This window comes from Centroberyx gerrardi, chromosome 3 (assembly GCF_048128805.1).
Source record: "Centroberyx gerrardi isolate f3 chromosome 3, fCenGer3.hap1.cur.20231027, whole genome shotgun sequence".
NCBI classification, from domain to species: domain Eukaryota; kingdom Metazoa; phylum Chordata; class Actinopteri; order Beryciformes; family Berycidae; genus Centroberyx; species Centroberyx gerrardi.
The window spans coordinates 14653010-14667799 of record NC_135999.1 but is presented as its reverse complement, the minus strand read 5'-3'; the positions used below and the strand labels follow the sequence as shown (position 1 = coordinate 14667799).

At 42.6% G+C, this 14790-nt stretch overlaps 1 protein-coding gene across 1 annotated transcript in view; it reads right to left on the bottom strand.

Annotated features, from left to right (window-relative positions):
- Window positions 1-332: 332 nt before the first annotated feature.
- The window catches only part of fhip1aa (FHF complex subunit HOOK interacting protein 1Aa), a 29016-nt gene continuing 14558 nt past the window's right edge, over window positions 333-14790 (bottom strand). The window contains exons 3-12 of the mRNA XM_071923381.2: window positions 12476-13150; window positions 10377-10535; window positions 10171-10257; window positions 9729-9896; window positions 8726-8805; window positions 8317-8519; window positions 5971-6999; window positions 5651-5829; window positions 4936-5056; window positions 333-3727 (exon numbers count right to left, since the gene is read on the bottom strand). Of these exons, the coding sequence (XP_071779482.2) occupies window positions 3525-3727; window positions 4936-5056; window positions 5651-5829; window positions 5971-6999; window positions 8317-8519; window positions 8726-8805; window positions 9729-9896; window positions 10171-10257; window positions 10377-10535; window positions 12476-13150 (2904 nt within the window). The 3' untranslated portion in view covers window positions 333-3524. The remainder of the gene's footprint in view (window positions 3728-4935; window positions 5057-5650; window positions 5830-5970; window positions 7000-8316; window positions 8520-8725; window positions 8806-9728; window positions 9897-10170; window positions 10258-10376; window positions 10536-12475; window positions 13151-14790) is intronic.

The window sequence follows — 14790 nt, the reverse complement described above, 5'->3', positions numbered from 1 at the left end:
CCACAGAGCAAACAGCCTCAAACCACCTCTGGCAAAAAAAAGGAAAGAATATATTGCTGCTGTCGGGTGGAAACCTGCTGGGGGAATCGCTTTGTTTTGAGCTTGACTATCACACATTTTTGGGTTTATCCAGTGGGGTTTAAAAGGGATTTATAAGCCCAAGGGTCACAGAACTTTCTCAACCCAGAGGACCATGTGATCTAGAAATGGTAACGCAGGTTTGAGAATATATTAAAAAAAATACTTAGCAGTGTGAAAAATGTAAACTGAAGTCTGATGTGAGCTTGTATTCTGCCATCTTAGCAGACTGTGGACAAATTAAATACATACAGTTTCATTTGACAGAAATTGTATTTATTAAAAGAGGCATGCCTTTGTGTCTCAGACACCAGCAACAAACAGGAGGAGCATAACAGCAACCTGATCACATCTGGGACAGAAAATTGAGGCTAAATGGTGTCAGAAAGGATGCACGAGTATCTTTGGAATAAGAACCCACTGAGACACAAACTGGTCTAAAAATTTGGTTGCCAACTTGCAATACCTGTTTCATACTACTATGCTTAAACAATAATTGTTGCACTGTGCTGGATGGGCGACAGACTGAATCTGTGCTGAGAGGCGGCTGTGCCAGTTTGGGCACAACTGTGTGTGCCCAGTTTGGGCACAACTGTGTGTGCCCAAACTGTGGCACTGTAGTATGAAAAGGCTGATAAAGTGCTCTGCAACAAACTTTTACAAGAGAGAAAGACGTGATCAACAATTTTGAAAATGGCATTGATCGATACAAATATCTTTCTATCCATTTTTGTACAAAAGTGTTAGCACACAAAGACCTACTGCATACTATTCATTCATTGTCTGCATAGCATGGAGTAGAAGTTGGCTGGATTTACATAGGAACAAAAAATATATGATCCACATCTACACTTTAAGTTAAACACAATATTTATCCTTATAGCCAGACTATGTTGTGAGATGATCACACAATAATCTGGCTTGCAAAGCCACCAGATATACAGTTGCCTTGTTAAGTATTTACCCTCTTTCTTCACATTTTTCTGCTACCATTTTGTGCCATTACAAAATAATTAAAAGTGCACTGATTTTTATGAGATCTACTCAAAGCAGTCCATTATCTCAAAGCAGAGATTAAATCTGCATAAAATTGATACAGAAAAATCATTTTTGAGAAAGTATTCACCTGATTTGTTTCAATAATGACTACTTAAAACATGGTCTAATAATTTACATCATATCTTGAGATTTAAAAATTAGGCTCTAAAAGGATTGCACAACAGTTTCTCCTTGAAAATTTGGCATATTCTGTCATTTCTCCTGGTAAATGTCCCCATTACACCACCTGCATCTTTATATCTAGCTGTGGGTGGCAGCGATTGAATTTTATTTGAAGCCCTTGAAACTGGGTTTTCTTGTCACTGATGGACAAACAATATAATCCACTCTATTTTTGAGAGCAGTGTAGCAGTGTCCATTATGCACTTAAAAGTGATATGAAGGGATTTGACGGGGCCGACTGTTGGCAAGAACGACCAATTCTGAAATGAGCCAACTCTTGAAATGCTTGTTTTACAGCATAAACATCAGGTCAGAACAACAGATGTTGTAAATCATCGGCCCCTATGGCCTTTCCTTTACACTTTGTGAGAATGGACGGCTTTAAGTCGATCAAGAATATTTCAACATAAACTATAAACTATAAACATGAACAATACGACTATAATGTAATTTTCCTCCTGTGTAAATCCATTCTAAAATGAGGCAAGAATGTGAACTGGAATCCAAATTCAGGCACCAATTTACAAGTACGTCTGTCCTGGTAAATTAATTTAGAAGAGGCATGCTTTGTAACAAAATATATCTCTTGAAATTTTATCATTTCATTTAACAACTATACTGAATAAAACCCATGTCCAATATCTGAACTAAAATAAAGGCAACTTACAATGGGTTGCCCTTAGTATACGCTTTAGTCTGAAGACTTGTTAGATGCACAGCGACCACTCTACCAATAGTGAGATTTCTAACTTATCATAGCTAACAACAGCAACATATACCCTAAACATTCCCTAAATAAAGGACAGTGATGACAAACCATAACGACAAAAAACTCTTTAGTATAACCTTGTTGAGAAAAAAAAATATGGCAATAGAAACTCGGTCTCAAAAAGAGCTTAAATACCCCTTCCCACTCACAAAATATGCATTACTTAATCATACCCGAAATATCCATAATTTGCATAGTGTGCTACTTCCTTGGAAAATTTTTTCTTACAAGAATATACAGTATAAAGCAGTACTAAAGTAAGGCAAAATAAACAGCATGTACAATTCTGGTTTTGCAGCACCAGTCTAACATGTCAGTTTGTACAGAAAAGTAGAACATGTGGAGCCCATGAATGTGAGTTACTAGTGCATTGTGGGAGAACTATTTCACTGAAGAATTGTGACAACAGATGTGCACTAAATGACTCCTGAGGTACCGTCCTGAATCAACAGAAAAAGAAAAAAATATGCATTTAACATACAATGATTTTGTGGAAACCCTATTTTGTGAATGAACAAGTTTGATGACGCAATAATTGACCTGTTTTAGAGATAAACAAACTCATTTAACAGTGATGTGTGCATAAGAACAGAGAATAAAGTGTAACATTGCACGTGTGTTCCTGTGGATGTTAAGTGTGATGATGCCAGCACTGACACCAATAATCTAACCTACATAAAACAACAGTTATAATCAAATTAGGGATTGTGCTGCAAATTCATAGGCTCACACCTTCTCAAAGCAACATGGGAAATACATTGCATGCGTAACCGGTGCTCAGTTACGCATGCAATCCTACGGCAGCGAGGCAACAACACTCAAGAAAAGGCCACCTGAGTAGCGTTACACAACCACACGGAGTGGTGGACATCGTAGTTACAGCTGGTTGCAGAAGACATTCGGAACAAGGGAAGCACCCTGATGTTCAATATTGTATCAAAGCTGCAAGGAGAGACAAGCAGGTAAGGGCTGAGGACTGACAGAAGGTCCTGTGTGTGTGTGTGTGTGTGATAACCATTCCTATTCAGTCTTTGGTTGATGGACCTGGAGCTGGACACTATCAGCATTACTAGCTGGTGCAGGAACAAAGATCAGCAAGTAGGTCACGATTTTATAGTTGCAAATTTTGACCTCTTCCTCGGTTGTACAACACACATCATTAAACAAGCCTATAAAGAAATTAGAAAGCTTAAGAAATTAGCCTAATGTATGCACTCCACTAAGGCCCACTGATTACCTTCGTTTGGAAAAAATATATATTCTCTCTCTTTATCATTTATTAAAAGCTATCTCAGCATAGTTATAGAAATCACTTGATCTATGAGGTTTATTCTTCATCAAGTAGTGCTGGAAACACGATGTACAGAAAATAGAAAACCATCTAAAAAGAGTCTTTTAAAATCTTCAATTCAAAGAGTTAAAAACTGACGCGGCACAGAGCCCAACTGGGACACGATTACTCTTCCATAGGAATGTATGATAAGATGGAGTGCTCTTGTGCAATGGCAGCCAGTTCTTTCAGGAACTCGGTGAAGAGGACGGTGGCGAAGACTTCCGTCCGGGCCAGAGAGATGGTTTTGGGCTGCGGCGGAGGCGAACTCCTCAAGATCCGTCCCCCGTCCCCGCCGGCGGAACCTCGGTGACCTCCGCTGTTTTTGTCTGAGAACGTGAGGATTAGATTTCGTTAATGATAAAAAAAAATTAAAAACGCACGCTCAAAGGTGGGTATACTCTATGCTATGCATGGGGTTTGAATTTGAAAGAAGTTTTGTAATCATAATATATTCCTGTTAATGATACCTCCATTCATAAATCATCTCAACCACTAAGGAGGATCTCAAGTAGCAGTGTTCAAAGCAAGTCAACACACATACAAGAAAGCAGGATGATCCAGTTAAGCAACTTGAAAATTCCCTTTAAAATCCTCATCTTAGTCAATTCTGTCTCTTATCTATGCACAAACAGTCTTCCAACATGCGTTTTCTGTAACTTGTACAACTCTGAAGCCATTGGGAATCTAGTTCAGAAACATGCCTAAAACTTCAGGGCTCAGCAGAGGTTGTTTCTCAACTGCAAAGCCACATAACTAAACAAGATCAAGTAGAATTTATTCTGGTCCTAATAGAAATCAAAAAACATCTGATACTGAATACAGATTCTGCTTTAAACATGCACTGTTTGATAGTGAGATTGAGGAACTCAGAGCCAACCTAGAATTTATTTTCTAATTATCAGCAAGCCATCAAAATATGCCCCTAAATCTTATAAAAACACCATGAAAGCAGTTTCAGACCAACGATTCTCATCCTGACCCAACTGTTTAATGAGAAATATATCATGTTAATATCTGAAAACAATAGTGTCTAGTTTCATGAGTTAAATAAATCAGAACTGTAAAGTATATTGGTGGCGATATGAGAGGTCCAATTCTTAATCCAAGTAAAACCAAAATATGTTTTGCAGAACACAAGCTTGTCCTTTCTCAGGATGATTAACAAAAGATTCAGTATGATTTTGAAATATATTTTGAAATTGCAAAAATGTATATATATATTTGCACTCTCCAAGTACTGGACTAAAACTGACTTCAATTTTGAGTTACAATGGAATAAGAATGTGAATAGTTTATTTTGCACCCATGAGTCTTAGGCCCAGATTTGCTAAAACCGTTAATGGGTACAAAAACCATTGCAATGTCAGCACTAAGACTTGTGATAGGTGCAATCTGCTTGACCAATCAGGGGTTATGTCATTGGTATTGCACATGCTAAACGTTTTTGCACCTAAGAAAGGCTTTAGTAAATCAGGGCCTTACTCTTAAAGATCTGCATTGGCATACACTGTCTAACTGTTATTAGTGTTGTCACCTGGTGCTCTGAACGAGGTTTCCCTGGTTAGGAGCCAGTGTTGGGCGGCTGTAATCAGCTCTGGAAAGTCCTTCCTGGTTGCAGACAGCTGTTCTATCTGGTTCTTCACGGAGGCTAGGACCTGGAGGCACACATATAAAGATTACAACCATGTCTACAGTATTTATACTGCTGCAGTTAAAGGAGAAATACACAGGACACACTAATGACGACTTTCAAACAGAAAGACTTTTATTTCCATGATAAACCATTTCTTTTTCCTCAGCCCTGATTGAAATGAAAGTGTTGCAGCATGACCAATGCATATATTACTGATCTCCTCATAACATTACCCTTATTGAACTAGTTCTGCTTACATTTGTCTGATTGTCTTGTTCAAACATCTCTTGTTCAATTATACATGAAAAAGCAGAAACAAAGAAAGCAGACTATACTGTATCTTACTGGAGGGTGGTTGGAATAGTGTGCCCCAATTTCACAAAGTGCATTATTTGTTCCTATTTTCAGTCTCACTTGTCACAGGTAAGCTGCCTAGTTTTGAAAGTTTGGATCTTTCGTCTTTCAGCAACAAGAAAGGCAAAGCATTTGTTTGCTTATTTGGTTTGTGTTCTTTTTTGTTTACTTAATAATTTCTCCTGCATATCACTGTCCCACTCGCTCTCTGAAAATAGTGAGAGACACCTGCCCACCTACGCACTGCAAGTGTATGTGTTACCTGGTATAGGGAGCGAACGCTGGGCTGGAAGACCATGTTGGTGTTGAGGAGGAACGAGCGGAGCAGAGGCTGAGGATAGGCTGCCAACTGGGCCAGGATGCCGGTCAGCAACAAGTTGACATGGAGTGAGTTATCCAGCATGTTCTCCAGACGGGACAACAGCACACTGACAAAGGGACCTACAGAAAGACAGGACAGGAGTAATGGGGAACAATGTTTTTATTAAGTTCCAGATATAGCTGTAATGAAATTTTACTGCAGAACACCGTCCAGATACAATTTTTTTTTAATAATGAGGCTTGTAATTTCACTCATTCTACCTGTGAAAGGCACTGAATGGCTTCGACTCGCACTGCGAAGCTTGGTCCCAAATGGCGAATGCAGTTTCTCTGGTTCTGGCGTATCTGCAGAGAAGGAGCTGAAATCCATCTCCTCCTCCTCCTCCTCCTCCTCCTCCTCCTCCTCCTCCTCTTCCTCCTCCATGGGGGCGACGGGGTTCCTGAACTCTCTGTCAGCCTTGACTGGACTTCCACCTGCTTCGGTGCTCAAGGTACGAATCAACTCCTCATACTGAGCCAAGAGGTCGTCACCCAACTCGGCAGCATTGGTGTTCTGGAGGTTTGAATTACAATCCGTTTGACCCTTGGCATTAACGTCTGAGCTATTCTTGCCATTATCATCCATCATGGAAGACGGAAGTGTTAGGCTAAGTCCATTTTTGAGGAGAGCCTCTGGCAAGTCCGGTTGAGCTTCTTTTGATTCTGTCCCATGGCTTTTGTGCTTGCCACGCTCAATGTCTCTGGTGTCTTTCTTGGCAACAAGATCATACACCATGACATCATCCTGGAAGTCAGACTCCTCAATGTAGGAACCTTTGACCAACATGATGGCTGTTCTCCTCATCTCCTGGATGTGCTTGGGAGGCTCAGCGGGAGGCAGCTGCAGAGGTTTACTCTCAGCAGCAACCTCGGCGGCCTGCACTGGGCAGGCGTCGTAACTGTCGTCCCACTCCAGCTCTAGCTGGTGAACGGAGGGCGGCTCCGTCTTCTGGGGCGGGCAGGGCCGAGGACGCGGAGGCTGCTGCTGCTGCTGCGGAAGTCTCTTGGGCACCAACTGGGCTTGCCGACCTTTAAGCCCCGCCTCCTCCAGCACGCCGGGCTGGTACTCCTCAGGAGCGGGGTCCTCGCCGTCATATGGGGCTGACCAAACCTGGCAGGCCCGTATGCAGCTGGAGATGCCCAGACGAGCATCGTAGAGGTAATGAAGATAACTGACATCCAAGTAGATTTCTGATCCGATGACACAGGAGTTACCTGAGCCGTCCTCCTCTAAGAAGCTCTCCTTCTTCTCTGGCAAGACAGATAGGAAATGTTGATGAGTGTTGGCATGCAGCGCCTCAGCACAGCACTCATACAGAGCAGAACTAATGAGTTTGACAAGTAACTGCAGGGGGTAAACTGATTTAATAGACCTAAACAGCTGGAGATCTCACTATTTGATAACATACGCATAATCAGCTCTGTTATGTTAATGCCCCAATTAAATCCAAATGAAGACCTTGCAGTGCACTGTACACAAAACAATATTTTGAAAAAAAATTGGTAAATATAAACAAATTTCATGCCAATAATTAATTACATTCTTTTGCATAATACTTTTGTTTTCTGTCCATTACATTGCATAGCGCTCATTTAATCATCTCAGTGAGTGGCATAATCATGCTTTGCATTTTTCCTCTGTTTTGTTCTGTTTGTTTTGACTGCACGCCAATATTAATGAGGTTAAGCAAAAAGCCACTCAAATGATGTTATGAATAGCCAAATTTGCTGAGTGAATGTGTCTCGCAGCTGATCTACAAGCAGCATTATGCTAATTAAAGCTGCCTTAAATACTGCAAACAGTGAAAAGCCAAGCAGATTAGAAATCTGGATCAAATGTCGTCTTAATTCACGCTGACTAATCTGCAGCACATACCATTGTATAATTCAAAGCACAAGGTATTCGGCCTTCTCAAAGGGCGATATTATAAATCTCCTAACTCTCTCCTCCCCTGGAGCTGGCAGGGGTTCAGAGTCACAAGGACACTTCAGAGGGGCGGATGCCTGCTGACACAGGGGCTTGAAACTGGGTGAAGGACGTTTTCCCTACTCACTACTCTACCCTGCTGCCCTACACCTTTCAACTAGTGTAACAATTATGACAGGAACACATTACTAAAATGATCCTCACCATGAAATGGCTTAGCTATACACTACCAGTCAAAAGTTTGGACACACCTGATTTTGAATGTGCTATGTTTTTCATTCTCTTAAAGCCATTTTGATCTAAAGGCTTATGCTTAAATGCTTGAAATTTGTTTCTTAGACAAATATAAATAGTGAAGTTGATGCGTCTATGTATGAATTTCTTTCCAAAGCCTTTGCCTTTCCATCAAGGCAAAGGGTGGCTACTTAAAAGAATCTAAAATAAAAGATAGTTTTGATTTGTTTAACACGTTTTTGGTCACTGCGCAATTCCATATGTGTTATTTCATCATTTTAATGTCTTATTATTATTCTAAAATGTGGAAAATAGTAAAAATAAAGAAAAATGTGGTGTGTCCAAACTTTTGACTGGTAGTGTACTCCATTTATAATACATCACACACTCTTTAATGTCCCTCTTACCCATGGTGCCAGTGTTGTTGGGACTCTCTGCACCCTTGGACCAGAGGATGGAGTCCAGCTGTCGGAGGGGCGGGGGACTGCGTTCGGGCGAGCAGCAGGACGGCGTCAGCGCCAGGATCTTAGCCGCCGACACCGAGTAGCAGTCCCTCTCCCTCACCACGCGCCTCTGACTCAACATCATGTGATTACAGGGGATCAGGTACCTGGGGAGGCAGATGGGAGTGGATCCTGTTAGGGAACTCAATGGGTGGTAGGGGGATGAAGACGGGGGAAAGACAGATGGCAACACAAGGCTACACTGTGGGGGGTAGAGAGTAAAAGCTCATCACAGGGTAAACCAATTAGATGTACCATGCTTCATAACTGAGGCAATTCAGTGTGTGTGTGTGTGTGTGTGTGTCCCACTCACCTCAATATGAGCTGCAGCATCACATCTTCACAGTATAAGCCAATGAGAGTGCGGAACAGTGCCAGTGACACTGTGCCCAGCTGGAAGAGTGAATGAAATGAAAAGATGCAATGAAGCACACGAAAACAATTGAGGATGACAGAAACAAAACCTGTTTCAAGTGCCTTATTTGATACAAAAAATGATCAGAGTGTGAAGCAGAACCATTCAGGATGTTTTGTCTCCAGTGTTTCAGTCATTTCTGCTTTAGCTAGCCTGCAGAGAGTCAGTGGGAACAAATTCTAGCTTGAACATTATATGCAGAATTTGAAGATAAGCCAGTTTTCTTCAGCCGAAAGCTCACAGCTATCGCTAAAAATTGACGTCTCGCTCTGTACGATTCTGGAAAAAGAACAAGGTTGCATACGAAGTACCAGTTTTTGAAGTTATCAGTCATCAAAGGCAAAACCAAAAGGGAGAATCAATAAAAAAACAACAGTTGAAATGTGGATTATTTGCATGTTTGTCAGTGTTTTCGTTGGCCTAAGGTCAAAAATGTGAATGGGTAAACCTGTCCTTTATTATTCAGTGGGTTGCACGTGTACCAAAGCAAATATTGGAAGGAACACCTTGAGGCATTTACGCTGTTGAGCGGCAAAGTAAAGAACACATTATTCACTGATGTTAATGATGCCTTTCAGTTCTTATAAGCTGTTTGAACAAGACATCTCACAGTATATAGGCCTACTCTCAAAACGCTGAAAGGCCATCACATATCAGTTGCCACTGCTAACAGGATAAGTCACTCTGACACTCTTGTGCATCACCATGGCAACAATCTGCTGGCTTTGGTGACATTTTAAATATTACCATGGGACCCAATGCCTCCAGGGTAGTTTTTTTAAATTGTTCCAGAGTTAACTTTTTAAACATGAGTCATATGAGAGTGCAGTGTGTGTGTGTGTGTGTGTGTGTGTGTGTGTGTGTGAGAGAGACAGAGAGAGAGTGGGAGATCCTCCTGTACCTGGAAGGGGGTGTTGATGCGGCTGACCAGTGTATCTAAGATGTGGACGCTCTCGTGTCGGTGGAGGAGGATGAAGGACAGGAACGTCTGCAGCAGGGCCGGCTCAGACACACTCCTCAGGAAAAGGTCGAGGTAAGCTGTGGTGGTCATCACCTCTTCCAGGGTCAGCTGGGAGGAGGGAGGAACCATTAGTCAGCACAATGTAGTGTGTGTGTGTGTGTGTGTGTGTGTGTGTGTGTGTGGTCAATGTACAGAACACATGAGACGAACACGTCAGTTACCAAGCCAATTATATGAATCTGTAGCATCAGAGACATAAGCTCTTCTCTGTGCACATATTGTTCATCACTACATCGATAAAACATGACTGAACAATTTAAATAATTTTCATGGGATAAAACTGATGAGGAGGATGGAGGGGAAGAGGAGGATGACTGCCAACCTTGTGGAGAGCTGGTGCTAGGACAGGCACTAGGAATCCATTGTAGATGTAGCCAACAAGCTGGTCTCTGATATCGGGGTGGGCCACCTGGGGAACAATAAAGACAAATGTCAGTCAAGCAGAAGGTCAAAGCCATTTACCGTGCGAGAACCTATTTTTCACGTGGCTGCCTGTGTGTGCAGCCCCCCCCCGTCACGTATTTTCACCTGAATCACAGCGTTGCAGAACTCCAGCGAGTTGAGGAACTGGACGAGGGCCGGCAGCTGGAGCCAGTCCTCCCTGTGGAGGCAGTGCCACTCTTCGTTGGGCACCTCCAGCTTGGTGGGCAGGGAGGAGTACAGGCCGCTCAGCCCCGTGGCCAGCACCTAGGGGAGGGAAGAGGAATCAGGGCAGTCAACAGACCGAGCATTTGTACTAAACAAGCGGTTACATAATGCTAGACAATGTCACCGGCTCAGGTGGGGATACTTATTGTTATTTGGGAAGGAGACCATCTGTTCACCTCTGTTCCATTAGCAAATGATAGCATGTAAAATTGTTACTTATGTTTATTCAATTACTGATTATGCTGATGATGTACAAATATCCCAGCAGTTCATGTAACAATGAAGCTCTCTAGCCTCTGAATGGATTGTGAAAGCATTCTGTCTCTGTCTACAGAACCATCTGGTTCAGGTTTGTCATAGTGCTGCTCTCTGTCTGAGAACTTTAAAAATGTCTACTGATCCTCAGCTACAGTGCCATGGTGATTTGTCCCTGGCACTAATCTGCTGGTACCCTCCAGAGCAAAACTGCAATGTGGAAAAGACCAGGCCTATATGATGTTGCGAGCTTGTTTGACTAATACTGTGGAAAAGATGGGCTGTGCTGCAAACTCGGGCATCATCTGATATATACAGTGTGATGAAAAATATTGTGACATAAAGTCATTATAGAGAGAATATTATGGGCTTCATTAAACATTAATGAAGCACTGTATGGCATAAATGATATATGCAGGGCTTTTACGCTGTCAGTTTTGCCTTCGGCTTTACGCCATGGATTTATAACATTATTGAGTTACAATGTCATGAGTATATTCATATGCAGTATTCTGTGTTATACAGGCTCATGAGCCACTGACATTAAGACCTACAACACAATGTGCTTTCCTAAATCATTTCTTCTTTTCCAGTGTTATGCACTGTAGATGTAAGCATGCCAGAACAGTAGCCTGCATTTCATCTTGCCTGTTCCTCCCTCTGCTCTCACACTAAGACAGCACACATATGGATTTATGCCTCCTATAGGTCAGCTTCGAGACCTTTATGAATATTTGAGCAGCACAGTCTTCCGCTCCCCATCACATCTTTCCTTCGCTCAAAGATGAAAGCAATGATGGCGTTACTTAAATTAACTATTAACTAACACTCTCCCCTCCCTCAACAACTGTCATCAGCTTGCCCTTCAGCCAGGCGTTAACCCCCAGTTGTTCCAGTGGAGCGGCTCAGTCGCCAACAATTAAAGACTGTGATTGCATTGGCCAGCTCCCAGCCATAAATGTATGTAATTCTATGAATGTGAAGCAGGGTATTGCTGATAAAGCATATGTGCTCAGTAAAACCCTGCCATGGACAAATTAAGATTTAAAAAGATGTATGGGATATAAAGATAAAAATGGCAGAAAATTATTTCACAGTACAGTACACGGTACGGTAACACTTTGTACTGAGAGAGTAAGATGTCTAACATCTACAGAAGCTACAGCTAGTGGCAATGCAGTGTAATATAACCGTAAGATGATCTTATCATTAGTTTTGCATTGATGTATGCGTCCTATATTCTATGCTAGATCATGCAAATGCTAGCGGCCTGTCAGTGAAACCAATTACAGTCAGACTCCTCTTGTTAAACACATGCTATTTTTTGCTGCATCTTGTCTGCAGCAGTATTTAAATGGCAATATTTAAAACAGTACCATAATCTTATGAATGCCAGACATTCGTAACATTCAACAGAGGAAATTCAACCTCGTTTCTGGAAGTTCTATGAATTCATCTGCATATTTTGGCCCGAGTATGATACGCCTACCCAGGGTCAAAGAGAAGTCATTTTAGATTGCCTGTCAGAATTAGAATGATTGCCACTTACTAACGAGCTCAAGGGCAGAACAGTTCTACATACAAATGGATTAAGTCGGTAAAGGAAAGGAAAAGAGAGGGGCTGAGTGTGAGAAATAAAGAGCCACAGACACAAAAATGCAGTGAGTGAGTGAGAGCAAGAGAGAGAGAGAAGAAGGACCGATTCATCATGTGCGTGGACTGACCGGACAGAAGTAGGTGTTCTCTGCGATGTGTTTGGCCACGCGCTGGTTCTCAGCGGACAGCGACATGATGAGCAGCAAGGCGTCTCTGGCTTGCTGGCCCACTGTGCCCTCCCTGTGGATGAAGGGGATGAGCAGGGAGAAGATGAGGAAGTTGGCCGCTCCCTGGTCCTCGCTGGTGTGGAAGAAGAGCTCCAGAACCGAGGGGTCCTTCGCCAGGACGCAGCACAGTTGGTTGAGCAGCAGCACCAGCTCGGCCTCGACCTCTGGCGCCGCCGTGCCCGAGCAGGAGGACAGCAGCATCATGAGCGGCCGCAGGATGGGCTTGTGGTGCAGCAGCGGCTGGCGCGCTTGGCCCACCAGCATCTCGTACATCTTCAGTTGCTCCAGCTTCATGTCGTCCGTGAACTCTCGGCGCAGGCTCCACACGAAGAGACGCTCCATCACGTTCTCCATCACCACAAACTCCAGGATGGGGCCCATGGCGCCGGCCTGGCCGCTGTCCTCCTCCATCAGCAGGAAGAGCATGTGCTCCACGTAGTTCTGCACAGCGCTCGCCTCGTCGCCCGGGACGGGGCCGAAACGCAGGCCAGAGCCGGCGCTGAGGCTGATGACACCCAGGGAGGGCAGGGTGGAGCTGCTGCGTAGAGGGTCATGCTTCTCTAGGATCTTCACCACCTGAGGGACAAGAGGAAGATTGTTTCAACCAAACTCATTATGGCTATATATTCTTGATTGTTCATGCAAGCATTACAGCTGTAAACGTGGCTGTGGCTACATCAATACAACCAGATAGAAAGAGACACCAAGCCAGAGGCTGTGGAATTAGATACTGTATACTACACAAATAAAGAGTTGTTCAGATTAAAACATGAGGAGACAGTGACACACTTCCTCTTTAACTCAGCCTTGGTGCTTAAAATTGTATCCAGGTTACAGCAGACTTCTAATGGTTTTAAAGCAGAAATACATGCTATTATGAAGGTAATAAGTCTTAAAGAGAAAGTTAATGAAGATATCAAGGCTTGCAATCCTTTTATTGTTCAAAATAAAAACATATCTCTTTAGAAAATAAGTAGGAAACATTAATGTTCCACTCATAATTCTAGCAGGATTTGTTTTTCCTTGCAGCAGTTTTGTATTGCAAACTCAGATAGGCCTAGTACATGTTGGTGAATTGTGTTTCTTTGTAGTAGCAGAGACATAACATAAGCCATTTGGTGGAAACCTTTAACCAAAGCACCTTATAGTACTATGAGTGCTATAGGGTGGGTAGGTGCCTTATTACATCAATTCCCACTGGGTTGCCCAGGGTTGGTGTAATTAGGCACTTACATTGGTAGTGAACCATAAAATAGTTTGTATACTATATATTGAGAGTGACACGCAGCTATACAGATTGCAATGTTTTAAATGATTAAGTCCTCTAGGCCTAGTATAACATAGCAAATGGCATAATAGAAATATGCACTTAAAAGTTAAAATCCACAGTATTTCTAAATAGATAAATTTGCTACTTTCTACCACTAATTGATACAACACAATAGTGATTCAACCTATACCCAGTTCAGGAAAACTTTTATATCTGTGTTCTAAACACCCGGAGTCAGGTAGGTCTTTCCCAGGAAACATCTTCTGCTGTACAAGAAGTGATGTGTTTTACATTTCCAGCAGACACAGCAGCGCATTTTGTTGTTGTTTTTAAATAGAAAAAGAACTAGGTAGTTGGCATAACCAGTGATGGCCATCTGGGCTGAACAGACACAGAAACTGACAGCAATTCAGCAAGCAAACTTCAACAGAAAATCCAAGGAAGAGGCCTGCCGACATCCCACAGCCCAAAAAAAAGGCTCTTGAGGATTACCACTTTCAGCACATATGCACTATTCTATGGACACTTAACCTATAGGTACAAGTCAGCATTTTCTTTTCAGCTGAGTTGATTTTATCTCTATGGGCAGTGCGTGTACCATGTAAAAGTATGACTCTCCCTAGCCTTTTCATGCTACATTTCTTAAGCAGGTGTATCCCTAATCTGCACGTAAAATCATCCCTTTATCCCACAGTTCACTATCAACTAAAATGGTGTGTAAATAGGCCAGCAGAGTACAGATAAACTCAGTCTGGTCAGCGCAGTGTGAAACGGCCCTTTGTGTAGCCAGTCCCTCCCTCGTGTAGAAACCAGAGTCACAACAATGATCCCAGTGTCCCCAGCCTGCCGCTGCTGCCATGACAATCGGCCGTCCACAGAGAACTGGGCACGGCTGACAGAAACGAGAGCACCCAGGTGAACGATGGGTGTCGACACAACAGCGGGA